Source organism: Tupaia chinensis, unplaced genomic scaffold (assembly GCF_000334495.1).
Source record: "Tupaia chinensis unplaced genomic scaffold, TupChi_1.0 Scaffold000280_1, whole genome shotgun sequence".
In the NCBI taxonomy this organism is placed as follows: domain Eukaryota; kingdom Metazoa; phylum Chordata; class Mammalia; order Scandentia; family Tupaiidae; genus Tupaia; species Tupaia belangeri.
The window spans coordinates 1,364,293-1,388,836 of record NW_006159763.1 but is presented as its reverse complement, the minus strand read 5'-3'; the positions used below and the strand labels follow the sequence as shown (position 1 = coordinate 1,388,836).

Below are 24,544 nucleotides of genomic sequence, written 5' to 3'. Positions count from 1 at the left end.
GCAGGGCACTAGCTGTACCCACATTTATTTTCAGAAGGAACAGGTGCCGTTACCCTGTCGTTTGGAAGTATATGAGCATCGCTGTCTGCTTTTAAGAAGTGGTCTTATTCCTTTGCTCATTCCATCACCCCAAATTCAGCTTTATTTCCATTTATCTGATTTTAAGACAACGCGCTCAGTATGTATTCATGGTTATAGTCGTATCTCCAGGCATATTCAGAGTCCTAGGCTTTCCTGTGTGTATCTATCTCCCTCATTTACAGTTCCAAGCTTGAGATAGCTGGATACAGGACACACGTTACTTGTAAAGATTTTGGTCGCATAGTCCCAATTCACCTAATAAAAAAATTGTAGCCACTAAATGTCCTTCAATAATTTGTGAATTTCTTCATACTCATGAGCATTGGGTACTTTCATTTTTTAAAACATTTAAGCAAAATGTTGTGTTTAAAAAACATTTCTTTTTTCCAAGGAAATACTGATTGTTAAACATCAATAGGGAACATGCTAATACGAAATACACATAATATGAAATTTTTATGATTTTTAAAACTTACTAATTAACTCATCTTGAGATACTTTCTGTGAAAAAAAAGTTTATGTGAAATTGTTTAAGTTGGTAAGCTGTCCCATTACCTTGGGTAGATTTCACTGAAAATCTTAAATGCCACATATTTATAAGTGTAACTATTATTTCAGGCTGGAGTGAGCAGTTACCAGATACTCTAGTTGATGAATCTGTTTCTGTTACTGAAAGCACTGAAAAGATAAAGAAGAGATACCGAAAAAGGAAAAATAAACTTGAAGAAACTTTCCCTGCCTATTTACAAGTAATATTTTGCTTTAAATTATACTATATAGTTTGTTAATTGAGGAAATGTAATGTATCAAGTTTTTAAGAAAGCTTTGTTGTTTTTTGTTAATGTTTTACTTGTTTTCTTTTAGTCATAATAAATGCCATTTTACTATCCAGCAGCCCATAAAAATGAACATTTACTTGATTTTTTTGGTTTTCTTTCTTTTCATGTGTGTGCTTTGATACTTTTCATAAAGTTCTTTTTTTTATTCCATTTATTCATTTCTAAATTCTATACGACATAGCAAGGACACGTTGGGGTGGGAGAACTTAGCCTTCCAAACCACTCACAGCCATATCAACATTTACCCGGACAAAGTCCTGTTGAAATTTCCCATTGTCAATACTGGCTGTAGTATCTCCAGCTATAACTTTAATAATCTTTTAGAGACCTTGTAAATCCAAAGTACATATCAGAAAAATCTCTCTCAAGATGAAGACATTAAGCTTCGTAGATGTACGTTACAAGATAAAAACTCTAAGTTATTCTGTAAGTGTTATGTCACAGAAGGGTTCAAGGACGTCTGATATATTGGGAAGAGCCCTGTGTCAGGAACTGGACTGAGACTTAGCATCTGAGTCTCCTACTCGCTAGTTCTGGAACCCTCGGCACGTTTTTCTTCTTCCTAGGCTTCTGTTTCTTGTATCGAAATTGAATTGGAAAAGACTATTATTGAGTGACCATCCTAATTTCAGTGCATATGACTGCTCATCTCATCTGTCCCACCCACAGAATGATGGCCTATGTAGATGTGTTTTGTTGCTTATTCTGTTTATTTTCTCACCTTAATTTTTTAGTTAGCCATTACTGTTGGGTTGTTGGAAAAGTTATGACGCATTTTTGCATAGAAAAGCACAAAATACATTATGACTTTTCTGACAACCCAGTAGTTTAACTGATTAAAAAAAAACATTTCCTTTCAATTAACATATAGCTTCCCCAATGATTTTTTGTTTTAATGGTCTTGTTTTGTTTCGGTTTGGTTTGGTTTTTGGTTTGGGGTTTTCATTTTTGTTTTTATAATTAGATCACTAACTTAATGCCTGTGTTCATGTTAAAGAGTTCAGCCTTGAAAGTCACAATCCTGGGTCTAAGTGCCACTCCGCTCCCAGTTCATCCTGTGGTCATGTTATCACCACGTAATGTCTAAGTGCCCAGTTTCCTCATCTCTAAAGTTGTGGTCATACAAGTGTTCAGAGATTAAGAAAGAATATATATGTAAAATGTCAAAGCTGAGCCTCACTTTTATGCAGCCTTAAGGATCTTTTATTTTCCCCTTATTCCTATTAAATACCTTTATTCTAGCTTTGCCCCTTTAAAGAGATACATACACATACAGAGCAGTAACTTATTTGTCAGGAAATGGATGCATTTATGTTTAGATTACCTTTCTTTATATCTGTCTCATTGGTGTTGGTATCACTTACTCCCTTTAACTCCCTTCCTTTTTTTTTTAAAGAATTATTTAATTTTATATATTACTATTTTTTAATTTGCTGTAGGACACACATGCTCACCAGAGAGAGACAAGAGTGGAGGGAGTGTGGAAGCATGGTGCCGGGTCTGGGACTTGAACCATGGTCAGCCATGTGGGAGTCCAGCACCTCAACCACCATGTCACCTGCTGGCCATACTCCCTTCTAAATAGTCATTTTCTCGTAGCAATGAGAAGATGACTCACCCCTGCTATTGATTCTTTCTTAACTTGTAATGTGCAAAGAACTTTGTTGAACTGTTTCTGAAAATATGAACACTGGCAAAAGAGCCTTTGGAAGACTGGATCAGGTTTCCCAATTACAGATATTACCTTTGTCTACTTTGCTATACTGTTTCCTTTTGTGAATTCGCCTTTAAAAAAAAAAATGTCTTAAGTGAGTAAAGTCTTTATAATGGTACTATCGTTTCCTGAATTTTTAAAATAATTATTTCACTTAACTTTATTCATTTATTTATTTATTTTAATTTGACCAGAGAGGGACAGAGTGAAAGAGAGAAAGAGAAGGAAAGTGAGAAAGCAAGCTGCCAGGTCTGGGACTCAAACTACAGTTCACCACGTGGTTGTCCAGTACCCTTAACCACCACACCACCTGCTGGCCCCTATTTCTTGGGTATTTTGTGATAGTTGTATTTTTTCTCATTCATTAAAGGTACACACAGTGACAGATCCTTCAAAAATTCAGTAATATTTTTTCTTTTTTTCTTTATTAATCATAACAGTTTCAGGATAAGCTGCAAATTGCATCATCTACTAGAAACAGCTATGCGGGCTTGTGATAGTGATCCATGTGACTTTAGGAATTGCAATTTCTGGCTGGTTCTTGGAGTTGAGGGCAGTACCATGAAGTCAGAAGCCATGTGGGGTCAGTTTTTTTGTGTTAACTGTGAGGATGAAAACTCACCACCTTAGTGAGATGGCTATAGATTTTAATAAACATCAGTAAAGTTATTGTAAGATGTTTAAAAAAAATTGTTGCTAATGGTGGTGTTTGTTAGATTTCCTAAATTTTTATCTGGTATTAAATAATGATCTCTAAACTTCTAAGATACTTTCTGTTATTCAGCGTTTCTGCAATGATAAAAATATTGCTGGTGTAAGAAATACGGTACCACCTGTGCTTCAGCTTTGTGGATTTTCAGATTTCTTTTTCATAGTGAAACAACTTGTTTATTTAAAAAACTGTGAAAATTTCAGGGAACCAGCAGTTAGCATAATGGCTATGTTGCTGGACTCCCACGTAGTCGACCGTGGTTCCCGTCCTGGACCCGGTGACTTAGAACTCATGCCGGGTGCGTGTGCGTGCGTGCCCAAGATCTCAAGAGGAGAATGAAGGAGAAGGGACTGCGGCGTGACCATCCCCCCTGGGGGATGATTTCTCGCTTTCTGTCTCTCTGTCTCTGTCTGTCTGGCGAGCACACGCGCCCTATAGTGAAAACCTCTCCAAAAAAAAAAAAAAAAACAAAAACTATGAAAATTTCAAATCAAATATGTCATCACCTTCACCAGACCTCATCATTCTAGCAAGCACACGCACCCTATAGGAAAAACCTCTCCAAAAAAAAAAAAAAAAACAAAAACTATGAAAATTTCAAATCAAATATGTCATCACCTTCACCAGACCTCATCATCCACGCTCCCCCAACCCCTTTCCAAAGGTTAGGTCTGTACCTTCAGAATTTTAAAAATATTTCACATACTTACAATAGTCTTGATTTGTAATTTTAATGTTTTACTGGACATATCAACCAACTTGCCTTCTTTCAGTAATGTATTTAAGGATTTTCTTTAATAGCATAAGGCTACATGATTTAAAAGATCACTGTATTGTATTTTATAGTATCAGTGTCCATAATCTAACTAGTCGTATGCTTGCCAGTGGACATTAAGGCTCTTTGCACTTTTGATAGTACAAAAATGCTGCAGTGGGCCTTTGTGCATGTGCATATCTGTGGTAAAAGTGTGCTGACTGCTGACGGCCCCTATAGAATTGTCCTGGAGAAGGAGCCTTAGTCTGTCGGACCGTGGTAGAATGGACTGAAGCAAGGTCGCTAGGTTGGAGTAGGAGAGGGGCCTGGCTGCTACTCTTTGTTTCCTGTGTTGATTCTTGAGACGTTCTGGAGAGATGCGGCGTTGCAAGGAACCACCTTGAACCACTGGAGTAGAGAAAGTATATCAGAATGGAGAAATACCTAGTAAATGAGTAGAAAGCCAAAAGCCTGTAACGGTGGTAAACTTTGCACCCATAGTATCATTAAAAGAAGTACAAAAACCCTCTTTCAGATTTGTAGTTTAAGTCTGTGTGTGGTTATAGGAATTAGTGTGAAAATACTGAATCTACCTGAAGTATGCTAAGTATTAAAATTCTCGATCTATCCTCTACAAGTAATCTATAAACATTAATAATGTTCCTGAAGCTTCGGTTTTGCTTATTCTGTGGATATTTGCTTACTGTATTTATGTATGCCAGTAGTATTTGTAAATTGAGCAACTTTTATATTGATTTGTAGCTTAATCTCTTGGAATTAAATTATTGTACTACATTGCTAGAAATGTATTGAACCTAATTTTGAGTTTTTATTGGCCTGATTTCATTTGTCTCTGCTAAAGCTATAAGCCATCTTATTTTTAAAATAAGGGGAATCTAACTAATCCTTTTCATATGTGCTTGGCTTTTTCTAGGAAGCGTTCTTTGGAAAAGATCTTCTAGATACGAGTAGACAAAACAGGCTGAGTTTAGATAATCTGTCAGAAGATTCAGCTCAGCTTTCATATAAAACAAATTTGACTACAGGCTTCTTGGACCCTTCCTTAGATCCGCTGCTTAGTTCATCCTCAACTCCAGCAAAACCTGGAACTCAAGGTATATGGCACAATTCACAGATGCTTTCTTTATGTTGTATAACCTTTATCTTTTAATTAAACTTTTAAAATGCTTCTGTTTGGGCTTTTGCATTTTAAAAATCAACTTTGTTGAAGCATAATTTACATTCAGTAAATGCAGCTCTCTTAAGTGAACAAGTCTGTAAGATTTGACAAATTAATTTGCCTAATGACCATCAAAACCAAGAGTTTTGAAGGGAAACGTTTGGTTTATGCTTGCTAGATACAGTCTCAGGGAGTATAATTTGACAGTGGATGATGAGTTATAAATACAATAATGTTTGACTTAGATAAGGTAGATTTTTGTTAACTACATAGCCCAAAGAAATTCAAGACAGGCAAACCAAAAACGAATGCTGTAGTGGAGGAATTGCTGTCAGAAGGTGCTGATGCAGCAAAATGTTACTTCTCGAGGTCAGTGTCTCACTCCTCATAGGGCCAGATACTTCATTGTTGTGAGGAGGAGATGGATGCATTGTGGATATTTCACAGCGTTTCTGGCCTTTGAACCGCGTGATGATCAAAAAGATCTTCACATGTTGCCAAATGTTCCCTGGTGGGCAAAGTTGCCCCTGGTGGGACATCATTGTTCTAAGTGCAGTGATTAGGAAACTGATAGGAGTCAAGGAAGGGTAAGAGAATTTGTTATATTTATAAAGTCATATTAACAGAGCTTGAGGAATTTAACAAGTGGGGTATAAAAGAGTTGTGATCCCAGCATTTCCCCCTCTTCTAGATTGTTATAGTACTATCAGTTGAAAGTTCCGGTTCTTTCACTTCCTATTTGCAGAGATGATATTGGTTACTGAATTAATTTTTAAATACATATATATATTTAATTGCTAGAGGGCATGTGCACTGGGCAGAGAGAGGGAGAATTGAAAGCACCCCCACTGGGAATGGTCACACTGCAGTCACTCTGCCTCTCTCTCCATTTGGGAGTTTAGGCATGCATGCACTCATGCCCAGCAAGGGCCCACTGGGGCCAAGACCCGAACCATGGGATTGGTCATGTAGGATCTGGCTGCCTTAACCACCAGGCCACAGAGCCAGCTGTATATATTTATTGCCAGAAGTTGCATGTACTCCCTAGAGGGAGAGAAAGCACACCCAGTGTGGCACAGTCATGCTAGAATCCTTCCTCCGTTTCTACCTCCATCTGGATTCAAGACATGCACTCACTCACATGTGCCCAGTGTGTTTTTCAGTCTGGCAGAGCCAGGATTCAAATTATGGTCCACCGTACCAGCTTTGTATGCACAACGCTTAAGCAGTGCACTGCAGGGCCAGCAGCTCAGTTAATTCCATAAACTCACTTTGGAAAAACAAATTTTAAGTCATACAATTTTATCTAAGGTTTGCTTTCCCTGATTTCAGTTGATCTGTGGTCAACTATGGTCTGAAAATAGATGAGTACAGAATAGTAAGATATTTTCAGAGAGACAAAGAGACCACACTTAAGAAACTTTTACTACTTTGTATTATTCTATTATTATTAGTCTCTTATTGTGCCTTATCTATAAATTAACCTTTATTATACATATATATGTATAGGAAAAAACATACTATATGAGGTGACTTCAAAATGTTGTGGTAAGGGCGGGCCAGCAGGACAGTGGTGGTGGTCGTGTGGTGCTAGATCTCTCATGGCCAACTGCACGGGTCAAGTCCCAGTTGTGGCTTGAGAAACAAACCTTGCATGTGTGCTTGCATGCCCAAAATTCCAAAAAGAAAAATGGAGAAGGGATTGTGGTGTGGTCATCCACCCTGGGAGATGATTTCTCATTTTTTCTCCTCTCTCGTTTAATTTTGTATCATTTTGCCTCTCCCCTCCTCTTCTCTTCTCTTTTCACCTCTCTCTCTCTCTCTCTCTCTCTCTCTCTCTCTCTCTCTCTCTCTCTCGCACATGCCCTCTAGCAAATTAAAAAAATGAAACAAAATCACTTTGTGGAAAAATGGAGCTAAAGTATGGATTTATTTTGGTGCAGAAATGTTTTTAAGTCCATGCATTGTTTTCTCATAGCACACATTTACACGACCTTCCTGGAGACCCTTCATGTCTAGGGTTTGGTACACGCTGTGGTTTCAGGCATCCCCTGGGGGTCGTGGAGTGTATGCCCTGTGGATACAGAGGGATGATTGTATTGAAATAACTGGAATTCTCTAAGCACTTTCTGAATAGTTGGGCCTACAAAACTCACCTTAACTTTCAGTTTGAAAAATCACATTCTTATGTACGAATTCTGTTGTGAGGTGTGCATTTGTGCTTCACAGAAATATTTGACTTGACATAGTGCAGAGAAGTACAGCAGTACAGTACTCCCCACTGCTGCGCCTTTTTATAGAAGTAAAAATACACTCAAGATGAATTAGAAGTGGAAACTACAGATATTCGTTAATCAAATGACTAATGTAATTACTAAAGGAAGCCTAATTAAGAGTTTTCTTGTTTCCCTACTTCATCAGACCAAAGCACCTTAGAATCCTCCTTGACTTCTCATTCTCTTACGTTCCACATCTTACGCATTCACTATGTGTGTCTGCCCCAGAAGAGATCCCAGAGCCAGCTCCTTAATTTTCCCTATTAGCACACTCCAGGCCATTCATCCTCCCATTTACACCATAGCCATTTGCTTCTAACTGGTGTCTGGTTTCTGGTCTTGCAGCTTGCCCTCCCCTAACGCCACTTCAAAGCTGCCTCTGCACATGGCTGCCGGCCTAGGGTGTTCGCTTTAGAATATGCCATGTCTTTAGCCTTCCACCATCTTCCCTTACACTTTAGAATAAAGCCTGTCTTCCCCCTGATCTTTGAAACTGTGCGTCTTCCTGTCCTAGCTGCCTTCGCCCTCACGACCCTTCCTCTTCGTGGCTGTTGTCACGAGCCCTGCCTCCCAGGGTCTGTGTGTCTTTTTTCCCTTTGCTGGGTAATTCTCTCTGTCTTTAGGCATGTTACTCCCTCATTTTGTTTATTTTAGTTTTTGGATGTGCACTCGCTAGAGACAGATAGGGAAACAGAAAGTGAGAAATCACTCCCACGGGGCGATGGCCATGCTGCAATCACTTGTCCTCCATTCTTCTCTTGGGATTTTGGGCATGCACATGGGACCAGTGTATCTTTCAAGCTGCCTGGTCCAGGAGCCAAGCAGTTAGCCATGTCTGATCCGGCTGCCTTAACTACCATGTCACCAGCTGGCCCTGATGTTCTCTCTTAAAAACTCTTCCCTGGCCACTTCATCTAATATGACACCTCATGCTTACTTGTAATCCTTTTTTTTTTATTTTATGTTTTTCATAGCACTTACAGTGACTTTGTTCCTTTACTGTCTGACCCCCTCTGAGGAGGAAGCTTGTCTGGGAGAGTGTGCACTGCATTTATGCACCCCTGCATTGTTCCAGAGGGTGGAGCAGTGCCTGATACGTAATCCATAGACCTAGTCCTGTGGGCACTGCGTACCTCCCTAATGGAGGGATAGATGAGGAATGGGTGTGAAGAGCACAGGTGGAAGTTGGATGCACCTGTTCTTACTGTGAAAGGGATTTTGAAGTAGTGGGTTGTCTTTCATGTTTTACTGACTTCTGTGTTTTACATTCTGTAATAGATGTCACTTTTAGAGTGCCACTTTCTTCATGAAATCCCTTGCTTTGTTTCTTAGAGCATTTGATTACACTTTGTTTTCTACAAGTCTTCATTTATTTATTTATTTATTTATTTATTTATTATTTTTAATACTTAGCACTGTATCTTTTTAAAAATTACTTTATTTAACTTTTATTTATTTAAATTTGACCAGAGAAGGACAGAGCGAGAGTGAGAGAGCGAGAGTGAGAGAGCGAGAAAGTGAGAAAACAAGCTGCCAGGGGGACTTGAACTGTGATCAGCCATGTGGGAGTCCAGCACCTCTCGCCACCGTGCCACCCGCTAGCCCCTACACGTCTTTATTTTAAATTTCGTCAATATACATTGTCACAAAACGAAAAATAGCCTGAATTTTTAATACATTTTTGTTTTTCAGAAATTATAGTGACTTTGCTAAGATTTTTTTGCTTTTGAAATAACCTGGACTTCTCCTCATTCTAACAGTTCTGCATCTGCTCTGCTCTGTACTGTGTCTAGGCACATAGGGAATGGTTGAATGAATGAGGTGTTTCAGAACTGAATGTCAGGAAAGTACCGGCATTTAAAACTGCAATTACTGTGTTTAGGTACTGCTGATGACCCATTAGCCGATATTTCTGAAGTCTTAAACACAGATGATGACATTCTGGGAGTAATTTCAGATGACCTAGCAAAATCAGTTGGCCACTCAGGTACATGTGAATGCTGTGTGCCTGATTTCTTTCTTTCTTACGTTGTAAGAGGTGTGTGCGTGTGAACATCTTTTGTCTGTTTCCCAGCAACTGAAGCGTTTTGTTTGTGTTTTTTGTTTTGTTTTTTTGTTTTTTGGTTTTTTTTGTTTGTTTGTTTTTGCTTTGTCAAAGAACTCAACATTTTATTTCATCTACCTCTACTTTCCTGCTTTAGGAGGGGCCATACTAGTTTTTCTTCCCTTTCCGATTGCATCAAATTTAAGGCATGCTGCCTTAAAGTCTTTTACTGTAGCTTGTTTCTTCTTTTGTTTACATTTTCTCTCACCTCTCGCTCCTGTGGTAATCATCCATTTTATTTGGTTTGGGTCTTATAGGTCTTGATTTATGCACTTTCCAGGTTGAGAATTCACCTTTTCCATTTGGTAAGAAACTGAGCAACGGATGACCGCTGGCTAGTAGTAGTCTTCCTTTTAGAGTGATGTCGGCTGAGACAGCCTGTAGGTGCATGCATCTGTAGCAGTGCTGACTGTCACTAACCCTACCTTGTTCTCCCCTTTGGTGTGCAGCTAAAGCTCTGCATAGCTGCACTGCATTTTGGATAATTTTCTCAGTAGTGTTTTTTTAAATTAATGGTTTCGTTCTTGTTAATATATAACTTAGAATATTACCCAAGTGTTGGGGAGTTAGTTTCTAATATAAGGTAAAATAAGAACAGCCTTAATTTTTACATTTCAGTAGTAAAGTATTGCAAGAACATGAGAAGGTAGATGATAGCCCATTGTACACGCAACTCTAACCTAAAACATGTTTGAGATAAAACATGTTACAGAAATAATCTGTATCTTCAGAATGGCCACAGGCTGTCTTTAACAATATAACTTATAGTTGAAATGATTTATAGTGTATCATGTTTGATAAACATTAGTGGAGAATTGTGGCATTTTCATTAATTTATGTGAACTGCATTCCCTCTGCTTCACACATTGCATATGATAGCTGAACCGGATGTTTGGCACCACTGCTTTCTAAGATACCACAGTTATCTATGATTGACTTCTCGTAGATTCCTATCCCTTCTGTGACCAGATAGGGTTTTTTCCCCCAGAAATCGCCTACTTAAAATGAGATGTTTTCTTTTATTCCTCAGGAAATATATTTCCTTTGATTAAAATACAACTTTCAGCGGCATCTAAGTTCACAAATATATTGTGTTTCGTTTTTATTGCTTAGCCATCCAAATTGATGTAAGAAGCCTGATTCAGAATTATAGACTTAATTTCTCTACAGGGGAACTTCAAAAAGCTCATGAAAAAATACAATTGAAGTATGAGTTTATTTGGGTTTAAAACCTTTTGGGTTTAAAACCAATTTTTCATAATACACGTTTTCCATGAACTTGAGGACCCCATGTATTGTAATCCTGTTGTACGCTAATCCATAAATAGTGCTGTTCATGTTGCATGAGTATTCTAGATTCACTTCGTAATTTTTTTGCTTTGCTCTTATAGACATTGGCCCCATCACTGATGATCCCTCCTCTTTGCCTCAGCCAAGTGTCAATCAGAGTTCACGACCGTTAAGTGAAGAGCAGCTAGATGGAATCCTCAGTCCTGAGCTAGACAAAATGGTCACAGATGGTAAAATATTTGCCCTACATCTAGGCTTTCTAAAAGACATGAGTAAATATGATTTTCAAAGATTTTTGCATGCTTATTTATCATTGAACTTCTGATCATTTCTGTATCAGTTAAATGCTGTTTTGTATCAGTGTGTGGAACTGGTAGTTGTTAATATTTCTGTTTCTTTATTTTATCCTAGGGGCAATTCTTGGAAAGTTATATAAGATTCCAGGTATTCGTGTTCTGGTTTTTTCAGTATATGAAAATGGACTTTCTTATATTGTGACCCTAATAGATTTTTAATCTTAGTGCCATTTTTATTTTATCCTGTAGAGCTTGGAGGAAAGGATGTGGAAGACTTGTTTACTGCTGTACTGAGTCCCGTGACCGCCCAGCCGACCCCATTACCACAGCCCCCTCCTCCACCACAGCTGCTGCCAATGCACAGTCCAGGTATGCTGTGATGTTCTGGGGTGACACCACCGTGTGCACGTGTGGGTATTTCTGTGTGTGATCTACCTATGACCAGAATGGATGTATCAGCCCCAGCACTGCCCTTTGTTCCAGCCCCTCCCTCTCTGGCAAGCTGCATGCACTTTCTGGTGATTAAAAAAATAATAATAAAATAAGGAATTAATAAGATTTCAGTGTTCATGTTTGAAAGAATAATAGTTCTGATTTCAAAGTAAAACGTGATCAGATTACATACAAGGTAATTCTTAGCTGTTCAACAATGGCAGCATGAACGTTTCCCGGAGCAAAGGAAGGACCTGTGTTTGAACAGACAACACTAGAAATGCACATGGGGCCGGGCTGTAGACGGCACTGAAATGGTCAGGAGCAGCAGACCTGTTTTTCTCCCACTTCCTAGAGCTGTTAGAGACCTCACACCCATGCAGTGACCTGATTAGTCTTGCTTTGGCAAGGTATTGCCGGCTACAGTGTTGGAAATGCATCTGTGACATGAAGAGTTGTACTGATGAGTTTGTTAATGTTAACTGAAGGCATAGCTATGGGGCAGTGAACTTAGACTAAGTAGGTTTGTGCTGCCGAATGGCTGTAAGGTATGAGGAAAAGGGGCGAGGTGGGGGCGGGGATAAAATGAATAAGTCTGTCTGTAAGTCAGCCTGGCCTTGAGGGTAATCTCGCTGCAGCTAGGAGCTCCGAACGGGGAGGGGGGGTGTTCTGTGAGTGCGAGCGCAAGCGTAGTCCCAGGTGTGGTAGAAGGTGGTGGAGGCATGTTGGATTCAGTTTGAGACCACTTGTAGTTTGATGAAATTGGGTCGTGTGCAGCGTTTTGGATCACGGCAGTAGGAAGTAGTCGAGGCAGTGGATGGAGCTGGGAATCACCTGGACACGATGCTAGTTGAAGTTGCAGGAAGGGCATGATTTCTCAGGAGATGCTGCCAGACCGAGAATCTGAGGACCTCCTTTTAATGAAATGTAGTGAAGTCTGTGCTGAACTCATCCCATTCATATTAGGTTTTCAGTTACATGTTCCTTATATGTTGCCCTTTTAAGGGTTAAGTGAGAGTAAAATAAATAGAGGTTATGACATTGAAAAGTATAGGATCTCAGAAATTACCATCAGGAGAGGCAGGGTGTCCATTAGGCAGATAAATACTTAACAAGTTATGGTTTCATCGGACCATGCCAGCGGTCCGTCAGTGGAGTAGCTTCAGTTCACAGCGGTGAGAAAAAAAGGAAGACTAACCTGTTGACAGTGACCCCAGATCGATATGTGATGTGAAGTGCCCTCATGTACAAAGAAAGGTATGTGAGTTAGCGTTCAACTGTTAGGATGGGTCATGCCTGAAGACAAGTTAGTTTTATACACTAACATGACCAGATTGGGTAGGAATGATAGACTTACAGAAAACAGAAGGGATGGAAGGGGAGAACTTCTTCATTAAAAAAGAAAGAAGGGAAAGTAATTTGCATTTACTTCGTGTCCTTGAACAAATTCTGTAACTTCCCTGGGTCTTGTTTGCTTAAACGATGCTGCACCTAGTGCCATAGTCCCCGTGGGTACGCTGGGGTAGTGCACACCCTCAGAACTGTGCTCGCCATGTAGACCGGTGGCCAGGGAACAGCAGCTGTTCCGGTGAGCAGACTCAGTGACTATGTGCTCACTCCGTGCTGGCAGGACCTGGTGCAGGTAGCTATCCGCTGGGTGTGGGTCACATTCACGTTGCCAGTAGAGTACATGAGAGACATTCGATTTTTTTTTTATTAAAATGTTAGATACCTTGGGAACCAGCAGTTAGCGTAATGGCTATGTCGCTGGATTCCCACGTAGTCGACCGCGGTTCGTGTCCCGGACCCGGTGGCTTAAAACTCACACCGGGCGCGTGTGCGCGCGTGCCCAAGATCCCGAGAGGAGAATGGAGGAGAAGGGATTGCGGCGTGACCATCCCCCCTGGGGGGAGCTTTTTCACTTTCTGTCTCTATGTCTCTCTCTGTCTGTCTGGCGAGCGCACGCGCCCTCCAGTGAAAATCTCTCCCCCCCCCAAAAAAAAAAATGTTAGATACCTTTATGGAACTTTCTTCTTCTGCAAGTTGAAAATAGACATAGCATTCTGTTTTTAAGAAAAGCAGAAAATTTCCCCTTTATTCTTTGGAGTAAACCTAAGTGTCATGAGACATTTTCATTGTGAAATCCTCATCTAGTGGCCTTTAATGGAATAAGCCTCTCCCTGGAGGTCGGGTCGCTCTGGGAAGTCCTCGTCAGGAATCAGCCTTGGTAGCCTCCCTGTGAGCACATGTTAACATGTGCTTGTTCATGTGGTAACACCCCGGTGGCCTGGCATAGGTCACGGGACGTCATGGTACTTCGTCAGATGTTGTTTGTAGGTGGCATCGCCCTCGTACGACGTGGTGGAATCGTTAGGTTAGTGGCTCCCTGTTGTCAGCCCTCCGTGCTGCCCTTCGTGGCTGGCACACGGCTCTCCAGTAGTAATGCCGCTGTGGTAGGGCCGTGAGAGCCACATGTTAGCGTATGTCTCCACAGAACTTCCCTGCGTTTCAGTGGGAGGACTCTTTGAAAGTTTGTGGAGAGTGCTGTTTTATGTTTCATTTGTTTGCTTTTTCTGGAAAAACTACTTTAGTAAGGACAGTTTACTTATTTACAAATAGTTTAGACAAGCAGATGATTACAATAACGATTGAAATTAAACATTTGAGGGACCAGCAGTTGGCGTAATGGCTGTGTCACTGGACTCCCATGTACTCAATCGCGGTTCGAGTCCTGGACCCGGTGGCTTAAACTCACACCGGGCTCGTGTGCATGCATGCCCAAGATCCTGGGAGAAGAATGGAGGAAAAGGGATTGTGGCGTGGCCATCCCCCCTGGGGGATGATTTCTTGCTTTCTGTCTCTTGGTAAGGTATTTGAAGTGTGTAAATAAATTAGAATAAGAGTTAATATGGATTTGGGAACTGATTTGCAAGTAATGAAAAATAGGTGCAAAACACAACATGTGTTTTTGTAGCAGTAGCCAGCTAGTCAGTAATGGCAGATGAAATGTTGGTTGTTGTTCAGCACTGTTACAGAGAAAGCACCAATTTAATAATCACTTCTTTTTTTGAGGGGGAGATTTTTTGCTGTAGGGTGCATGTGCTTGCTGATGAGACAGACAGAAAGTGAGAAATCACCCCCTGGGGGAGCTGGTCACGTCATAATCCCTTCTCCTCCGTTCTCCTCTTGGGATCTTGGGCACGCACACACGCATACTCAGCATGAGTTTTAAACCACTGGGTCCAAGACTCAAACTTCAGCCAACCACCTGGGAGTTCAGCGATGCAACCATTTATTTTTGAGAGAGAGAGTTGCCATAGTGAGCGTGTGCTCACCAGAGAGAGAGAGACAAAGCGAGAAATCGCCCCCTGGGGGGATGGCCATGCCACTGTCCCTTCTCCCTTCTCTTCTTGAGACTTTGGACATACATGTACACTCACCTGGCATGAGTTTTGAGTTGCCAGGTCTGGGGCTCAAATTGCAGTTGACCATGTGGGAGTCCAGCGATGTAATCATGACACCATCTACTGGTCCCTTACTATGTCCTTTAAAAGATGGGAGTAAAATCTAAGAAATATCTGTTTGTAAATTGTAATGAAGAAGAAAAAGAATATTTGATAAGATGTGCTAGCATTTTCTTAGGGAAATTCTTTTTGTAGAGGTTCTGCATACCAGGCACCATGCTGAGAATTATACATTCGTTACCTCAACCCATGCGACAGAGTACCTGCATTTACCAAAATAGATCATGGATTCTGCTACTGAGAGGTAGCCAAGTTAGCCTCCAGAGGTGCTGGGTTCACGTGCAGTTTCCAGTACTCCATCATGAAGTAAGCACATTCACGCAGACCGAATTTCACAATGGTAGATAGAGCCCAAACCGGTATTGGACGGTATAACATTAAAAAAAAAGTTATTTTTAAATAACGTCAGTGGTTTTTATTTAGAAGTATTCCAGCTGTTTTGTTTATAAATAATATGGAAACTGAACTACTACTTTCTTCTCCTAAGAAGTGTTTTCAAGAATGCCGCTCATGAATGGCCTTATTGGGCCCAGTCCTCATCTCCCACATAACTCTCTGCCTCCTGGAAGTGGACTGGGCACTTTCTCCGCCATAGCACAACCCCCATACACCGATTCCAGGTATTTAAAAGCCTTCCTTTTCACAGAAATTTAAATCGCATGAATTTTTTTCCAGCAATAGAGATAGTCTGTTTAAATTATTGGGCACAATATTGGCATATGTTAAATGTATTGTTGTTTTTGATAAACATCACCAAACGTGTTACTTTGGGGTATTTCATAATAGACTTTAATGAAAGTTGTTCCTGAGAAATTGTTTTGGAGCATTAGTTTGTGTTTACAAAGTGAACATGTTTAATTTTTGCCAGGGATAAAAACGCAGCATTTAATCCAATGGCAAGTGACCCTAACAACTCTTGGACGTCGCCAGCTCCCACGATGGAAGGAGAGAATGACACCCTGTCGAACTCCCAGAGGAGCACACTGAAGTGGGAGAAAGAGGAGGCTCTGGGCGAAATGGCCACGGTCGCTCCCGTCCTCTACACGAACGTTAACTTCCCCAGCTTTCAAATTGCAGTTGACCATGTGGGAGTCCAGCGATGTAATCATGACACCATCTACTGGTCCCTTACTATGTCCTTTAAAAGATGGGAGTAAAATCTAAGAAATATCTGTTTGTAAATTGTAATGAAGAAGAAAAAGAATATTTGATAAGATGTGCTAGCATTTTCTTAGGGAAATTCTTTTTGTAGAGGTTCTGCATACCAGGCACCATGCTGAGAATTATACATTCGTTACCTCAACCCATGCGACAGAGTACCTGCATTTACCAAAATAGATCATGGATTCTGCTACTGAGAGGTAGCCAAGTTAGCCTCCAGAGGTGCTGGGTTCACGTGCAGTTTCCAGTACTCCATCATGAAGTAAGCACATTCACGCAGACCGAATTTCACAATGGTAGATAGAGCCCAAACCGGTATTGGACGGTATAACATTAAAAAAAAAGTTATTTTTAAATAACGTCAGTGGTTTTTATTTAGAAGTATTCCAGCTGTTTTGTTTATAAATAATATGGAAACTGAACTACTACTTTCTTCTCCTAAGAAGTGTTTTCAAGAATGCCGCTCATGAATGGCCTTATTGGGCCCAGTCCTCATCTCCCACATAACTCTCTGCCTCCTGGAAGTGGACTGGGCACTTTCTCCGCCATAGCACAACCCCCATACACCGATTCCAGGTATTTAAAAGCCTTCCTTTTCACAGAAATTTAAATCGCATGAATTTTTTTCCAGCAATAGAGATAGTCTGTTTAAATTATTGGGCACAATATTGGCATATGTTAAATGTATTGTTGTTTTTGATAAACATCACCAAACGTGTTACTTTGGGGTATTTCATAATAGACTTTAATGAAAGTTGTTCCTGAGAAATTGTTTTGGAGCATTAGTTTGTGTTTACAAAGTGAACATGTTTAATTTTTGCCAGGGATAAAAACGCAGCATTTAATCCAATGGCAAGTGACCCTAACAACTCTTGGACGTCGCCAGCTCCCACAATGGAAGGAGAGAATGACACCCTGTCGAACTCCCAGAGGAGCACACTGAAGTGGGAGAAAGAGGAGGCTCTGGGCGAAATGGCCACGGTCGCTCCCGTCCTCTACACGAACGTTAACTTCCCCAGCTTGAAGGAGGAGTTCCCTGGTAGGTCACAGACGTATCACTGCTGTCTCTAACAACCTCTGACATCTACGGTGGCTTTTTAAAAAGTGCCGTGTTGGGAACCAGCAGTTAGCGTAATGGCTATGTCACTGGATTCCCACGTAGTTGACCGCGGTTCGCGTCCCGGACCCGGTGGCTTAGAACTCACCCCGGGCGCGTGTGCGTGCGTGCCCAAGATCCCGAGAGGAGAATGGAGGAGAAGGGATAGCGGTGTGACCATCGCCCCTGGGGGGTGATTTCTCGCTTTCTGTCTCTATGTCTCTCTCTGTCTGGTGAGCACACGCGCCCTATAGCGAAAACCTCTCAAAAAAAAAAAAGAAAGAAAGAAAAAGAAAGTTAAAAAAAAAAGAAAAGAAAAAGTGCCGTGTCCCTCCCTGTGCTTTTCTTCAGTGTGACTGTCCAACAATGCAGGCAGTCCCTGAAGATGCAGAAACAGCTCGTCTCTCTTTAGTCCTAGGCCCTATGCCTATTTGCATACTTCCCAGACATGAGTTTTAATTAATGAAATGATTGGTTTTCCAGAAGTTTCTATCAGTACTTGAAAAAATATATAGAAGTTAGTATTGTAAAAATCTTTTTAAAAAAAATTCTAGAGCAGAAACATTTGAACAAAATAGGCTTAGTCAGAGTCATTTCTAACTAGTGTGTGTATTGAAACTGATCAATATAATCTTCCCTCCCTTCCCTTCGGCCTTCCCTGACCATCCTGCTGTTACCACTGCCTCTTTAGAAAGAAGCATATGCGACAGCTATATTAGTTTTGAAGTTCTGGTTAACCAGAGGATGAGACATTTACCTTAATAAATGCCAGTTACTGAATATTTGAAGTTGGTACTGTTGGGGTACTTTGAGTACATGTCAGACAGGACTGCAAAAAATAGTTACTGAAATTCTGTCTTACAATGTTTTTTACTGGCTTTCTGTCCATAAGCTCTTTTAAATTCCTGGATGGGGGCCTAGAAGTGGCTTTTTGTATGGGCGACCTCTGCTCTTGAGGTGCCTCTTGTATGGAAGTAAATCAAGTGCCCCTATCCAGCAGCAGAATCAGTGTCTGTGGAAGGTCTCCTGCTCTTCGCCTTTCCTCCACGCTGCTGTTTCCTGCCGTGATGAGCACATCTGGTCTTCAGTCACTTTGTCCGTGTAAATCATCCTTGTTGCAGAGCTGTAATTTTTTGTGTTTGGTTTTTAAGAAGTAATTCCCTTGAATAATTTTACTTTGTGATTCAGGAACCCCAGGAAATACTACGCTAAGGCTGTTAGTCTTTCAACGGGCTTTTATTTCCATTGACTTTTTGGAAGCATTCATTTTTCAGAAATATGGAGCAAATCATTTCTTTATTTCTCATTAATTATTCATCTCACCCAAATTTCATTTTTTTTTCTTTTTTTTGGGAGAGGTTTTTGCTATAGTGCGTGTACACTCGCCAGAAAGACAGAGACAGAGAGACAGACAGAAAGTGAGAAGTCACCCCCCAGGGGGGATGGCCACGCCGCAATTCCTTCTCCTCCATTCTCCTCCTGGGATCTTGGGCACGCACATACACGCACCCAGCTTGAGTTTAAGCCACTGGGTCTGGGACTCGAACTGCAGTTGAGTACATGGGAGTCTGGTGATGTAGCCATTATGCTAACCGCTGGTCTCCGAAATTTCATTTTATGTGCTGTCATGATACTATGAATTTCATGAAAGTGGTTCAAGCAGTAGTTTTCCAAGTTTTCATTGTACACAAAGAGTGAGATGCTAATTTCTAACCACGACTGCTTCCTTTGGCTCAAACTAATAAACTACCTAATGCAGACCTTTTATGAAAGGGAGTATCTTACGTGTCGAGGGAATGTGTTATACTTGGTTTAAAATTTGTTTGGCTGCTAAGACCCTTGAAAGACTTCCTGACTTTATGAGCCAGGTTGTTAATAAGGCAGCACTTTATCCTGAGAATACCTGTCTGGCCTGCCATGTGCCAGGAACTTTGTTGTTTAAAGCACTTAATCTAGTCTACTACATCATGAAAATATGATCTGAATGATGCTCATGGCAGCAGTTTGCCAACGTTTTTATTACAGCGTGTCACTGCCGTGGCCCTAAAATCACATATACACTGTTCTCTTGGTGCAGACTGGACTACCAGAGTCAAGCAGATTGCGAAGCTGTGGAGAAAAGCAAGCTCGCAGGAGAGAGCCCCATACGTGGTATTTAAAACTTCTATATGATAAATCTGTACACATAATACACTAACCTTATTTTTATTGTCTTAGTTTAATAAGATTTTTCATTGCAGAAAACACTTGTTCATGATGGTACAACTTGTTCATAATGGTACAATGGTACAGTTTGGTTTTATAGTGATTTTCTGACTCATTATGTATTAAGATAGAGTGTAACATTGTTAGAAGTTAGTTAGGAGAACCAGGATGTTGAAAATGGAAAAATCAGCTCTTTTAGATTTTCACGTTTAGTTCATTTAACTTTAGAATTATTTTATCTTTTCAGCAAAGAGTACTTAATTTAGAGACTGGATTAATTAGTATGCCTCAGTTTCTTACACAATAAGCTCTTCTCTTGTTAGGTTTAATAAAGAATCTTTGTACAGCCTGACAGAGACATACCTAGATGTCTTTGAGAAGCTTTAGAAAGAAGATATTTGCCAGAAATCATTAGGAGATTTTATGATTCACAGTTCAGATGGCGAATTGTTTTCTCTCACAGAGTCAAATTACCATTATCAACTATCAATAAATAGAGTGAAATCCTAGTTTTCCTTTTAAAACATAGGGTCTGTTTTATTGTCTTGAAATACATACAGTTATTTCTCAACTCCAGTGCACACATTTTCACACACACACACACACACACAGACACACACACACACACACACTTGAGGTGTTGATACACAGTGCTTTGTTTTACCTAGACATTAGCAAGGTAATTACAAGATTTTTTTTTTTCTTTTTTAGATTTCACCATAGAGTGCATGCACACACCAGAGAGAGAGAGAGAGAGAGAGAGAGAGAAATCACCCTCCCCCCCAGGGGGATCACTACTCCACTGATCTTCTTCCTCCAGTCTCCTATTGGGATTTTGGGCATGCATGCCCACATGGGCATATTTTTCAAGCCATCTGGTCAGGGACTCAAAACCATGGAGTTGGCCATGTGGGATCCACTGCCTTCACCACAATGCCATCTGGTGGCCTTTGCAGGATATTTTTAATGCTTCATAATGATTTTCTTTAGTGATAAGTTTCAAATAATCCATATTTTTTATTTTGAGGACGTTTTCTCTAATGGAGAGACTTATGAATTCTTCCATTTTCTAAGGCTGCATTAAGAAAATTAGGATCCAGAATAGTAGATTACACAGCCTGATTCAAATACATACAAGTACGTCCTCAACTGACAGGTTATGTGTGTGAACAGAGAAAATGGGAGCCCGCGTGTGGCCCGGTGGCTGGATCCCATACGACTGATAGTGTGGTTTGAGTCCTGGACCCAGTGGCTTGAGAAACACTCCAGGCACACATGCATGTGTGCCCAAAACCCCTAAAGATGAGAGATATGGAGGAGAAGGGATTGCAGTAGGACTGTTCCCCATGGGAGTGCTTTTTTGCTTTCTCTCGCTCTTTCTGTCTCTCTCTAGCAGGTGTACACAGCCTCTGGCAAAATTTTAAACATAAATAAAGACAGAAGATGTGTTAGGGTCTAGGTCCTTTCTTAGGAGAGACCATATGTTCTAAAGAGTAATACTGAGTCCTCAGAAAAGTCGTGTGTATTTTTCTGTTATGCTGTGCAAAAATGACTTTCCCAACAACCCAACGTTGCAACTATCCCGTGCTTTTATCTGATAAAGTTTACTACAGTTTTATTTTTATTTCTTAAGACATGTAACGTATAATGATACTAATTTCTGTTTTTTTTTGTCAAAGCAAAAAGCCAGAGATAACAGAGCTGCCTTACGCATTAATAAAGTACAGATGTCAAATGATTCTATGAAAAGGCAGCAACACCAAGACAGCATTGATCCCAGCTCTCGTATCGATTCAGATCTTTTTAAAGATCCATTAAAGCAAAGAGAATCAGAACATGAACAAGAGTGGAAGTTTAGACAGGTATGCGTTTTTAGCTGATTTGCTTTTTTAAATTGCATCTTCGATTTTTGGAAAGAGTATATGTTTATGTTGTTATGTCGGAATATAGCTGCTCTTAGTGGAACGTGAACATGTGATTCGAATAGACTTATTTCCCTTTTCTGTAAATTCACTAAAATTGATATGAGAACCTTAGTGAAATACTGGGTCACCGGAAGAGCCATGACACATTTTTGCATAGAGAAACAGAAAAATATGTCCTGACTTTTCCTACAACCCAGTATTATAAAGATTGTTCTGCTTTAGGCGTAAATGGGACACACTGTATGCATAGTCTCTCTTCTTCTGGAATATATACTCTAACGTGGGAGGAATCTGGGAGCTGTGGCGTTAACAAATTTTCTTTTGCATTTTTCCATCGTGTGATTGTTTTCTCTACTACCTTAACAGCAAATGCGTCAGAAAAGTAAGCAGCAAGCTAAAATTGAAGCCACGCAAAAACTCGAGCAGGTGAAAAATGAGCAGCAGCAGCAGCAGCAGCAACAGCAGCAGCAGCAGCAGTTCGGTTCTCAGCACCTTCTGGTGCAGTCTGGCTCAGACACCCCAAGTAGCGGGATCCAGAGTCCCTTGACCCCTCAGCCTGGCAATGGAAGCATGTCTCCTGCACAGTCATTCCATAAAGACCTGTTTACGAAACAGCTACCCAGTACCCCTTCTTCTGCATCTTCCGATGATGTGTTTGTGAAACCACAGGCTCCACCTCCTCCTCCAGCCCCGGCCCGAATTCCCATCCAGGAAAGTCTTACTCAGCCCCAGAATTCTCAGCCCCCTTCGCCACAAGTGTTTTCACCCGGAGCCTCTAACTCCCGACCACCATCGCCAGCAGATCCTTATGCGAAAATGGTCGGCACCCCTAGACCGCCTCCTGGTGGCCACAGTTTTTCCCGGAGAAATTCTGTTGCCCCGATGGAAAACTGTGCGCCTTTGTCCTCAGTGTCTAGGCCCGTTCAGATGAGTGAGACGGCAGCAGGTCGGCCGTCCCCGGTCAGAGATTTATGCCCCTCCTCCACGGCAAGTAGTGACCCCTATGCAAAGCCTCCAGACACACCCAGGCCTGTGATTACAGACCAGTTTCCCAAACCCTTGGGCGTGTCCCGTTCTCCTGTAGTTTCAGAACAAACTGCAAAAGGTCCTTTAGCAGCTGGAAACAGTGATCACTTTTCCAAACCATCTCCTAGGGCAGATGCGTTTCAAAGGCAGCGGGTACCTGATCCATATTCACGACCCCTGATGACACCTGCGCCTCTTGATAGTGGTCCTGGGCCTTTTAAGACCCCAATGCAGCCGCCTCCGCCCTCTCAGGACCCTTACGGGACAGTATCACAGGCATCGAGGCGGTTGCCTGGTGACCCTTATGAAAGGCCTGCTTTGACACCGAGGCCGGTAGATCATTTCTCTCATGGTCAGTCAAATGACCCGTATAGCCAGCCTCCCCTGACCCCACATCCAGCCATGAATGAATCTTTTGCTCATCCTTCAAGGGCTTTTTCCCAGCCTGGAACCATGTCAAGGCCAACATCTCAGGACCCATATTCTCAACCCCCAGGAACTCCACGCCCTGTTGTGGATTCTTATTCCCAACCCTCAGGAACAGCTCGGTCTAATCCAGACCCGTATTCTCAACCTCCTGGAACTCCCCGGCCTAATACTATTGATCCATACAGTCAGCAGCCACTAACCCCCAGGCCACCTGCACAGACGGACTTGTTTGTTACATCTGCAGCCAGTCAGAGGCACTCTGATCCGTATGCCCATCCTCCTGGCACACCAAGACCAGGAATCTCCACGCCTTATTCTCAGCCACCAGCAACACCAAGGCCAAGGGTCTCAGAGGGTTTTCCGAGGGCCTCAGTGACAAGACCAGTCCTCATGCCAAACCAGGATGCTTTCCTACAAGCAGCACAAAACCGAGGACCAGCCTTACCTGGCCCTCTGGCAAGGCCACCTGACACATGCTCCCAGGCACCAAGGCCACCTGGACCTGGCCTTGCAGACACACTGAGCCGTGTTTCCCCATCTGCGGCCCGGGACCCCTACGATCAGCCTCCGATGACCCCCAGGTCACAGTCTGACTCTTTTGGAACAAGTCAGGCTGCTCACGATGTTGCAGATCAGCCAAGGCCCGGATCGGAGGGGAGCTTCAATGCACCTTCAAACTCGCCAATGCATCCTCAAGGCCCTCAGTTTCCCAGTGTTCCCCAGCTCCCTGGACCGGTACCAACCTCAGGAGTAACTGATACACAGAATACCGTAAATATGTCTCCAGCAGATACAGAGAAGTTAAGACAGGTAAACATGTTGTATGTTTTCAGATGTATAGCATGTATTACTTAAGCTATTCATTTCATCACATTTGAGGAATTTCTGTCCAGATGCTTAAGTTTCACACTTCTTAATAGATTTTGTCTTAACAGCAAAGAATAATAATGAGATTGGTAAAATAAACATCAGTTGGATTTGATTTATTTTATATCTAATTCAGCTTTTGTGAGTTTTTAAAAGAATCCTCAAACATGAAAGCATTCCATTTCATGATAGTTCTATTGAATGGTTCAATATAACACTTATGTATTAGACTTTGAAACATAGATATTTTAGACATGGCATTAGGATGTAAAAAGCCACTCTAAAGGCCACTAACAGTCACAATCCCAGTGATTTTTGCTCCTTTCCATTTAGCGGCAGAAGTTACGTGAAATCATTCTCCAGCAGCAACAGCAGAAGAAGATTGCGGGTCGACAGGAAAAGGGGTCACAGGAGTCCCCAGTGGTGCCTCATCCAGGGCCCCTGCAACACTGGCAGCCAGAAAGTATCAACCAGGCCTTCACTAGACCCCCTCCTCCCTATCCCGGGAATATTAGATCTCCTGTTGTCCCACCTCTAGGACCTAGATATGCTGTTTACCCAAAAGACCAGCGTGGCCCATATCCTCCTGATGTTGCTGGTATGGGGATGAGACCTCATGGATTTAGGTAATAC

The 24,544-nt window shown here is 41.5% G+C and overlaps 1 protein-coding gene across 1 annotated transcript in view; it reads left to right on the top strand.

Moving 5' to 3' along the window:
• Window positions 1-24,544, top strand: part of KMT2C (lysine methyltransferase 2C) — a 221,622-nt gene that overhangs the window by 152,629 nt on the left and 44,449 nt on the right. The window contains exons 25-36 of the mRNA XM_027772541.1: window positions 700-830; window positions 5,035-5,215; window positions 9,439-9,543; window positions 11,052-11,180; window positions 11,362-11,394; window positions 11,496-11,615; window positions 15,690-15,822; window positions 17,188-17,402; window positions 19,537-19,610; window positions 21,344-21,526; window positions 21,956-23,854; window positions 24,245-24,537. Of these exons, the coding sequence (XP_027628342.1) occupies window positions 700-830; window positions 5,035-5,215; window positions 9,439-9,543; window positions 11,052-11,180; window positions 11,362-11,394; window positions 11,496-11,615; window positions 15,690-15,822; window positions 17,188-17,402; window positions 19,537-19,610; window positions 21,344-21,526; window positions 21,956-23,854; window positions 24,245-24,537 (3,496 nt within the window). The remainder of the gene's footprint in view (window positions 1-699; window positions 831-5,034; window positions 5,216-9,438; window positions 9,544-11,051; window positions 11,181-11,361; window positions 11,395-11,495; window positions 11,616-15,689; window positions 15,823-17,187; window positions 17,403-19,536; window positions 19,611-21,343; window positions 21,527-21,955; window positions 23,855-24,244; window positions 24,538-24,544) is intronic.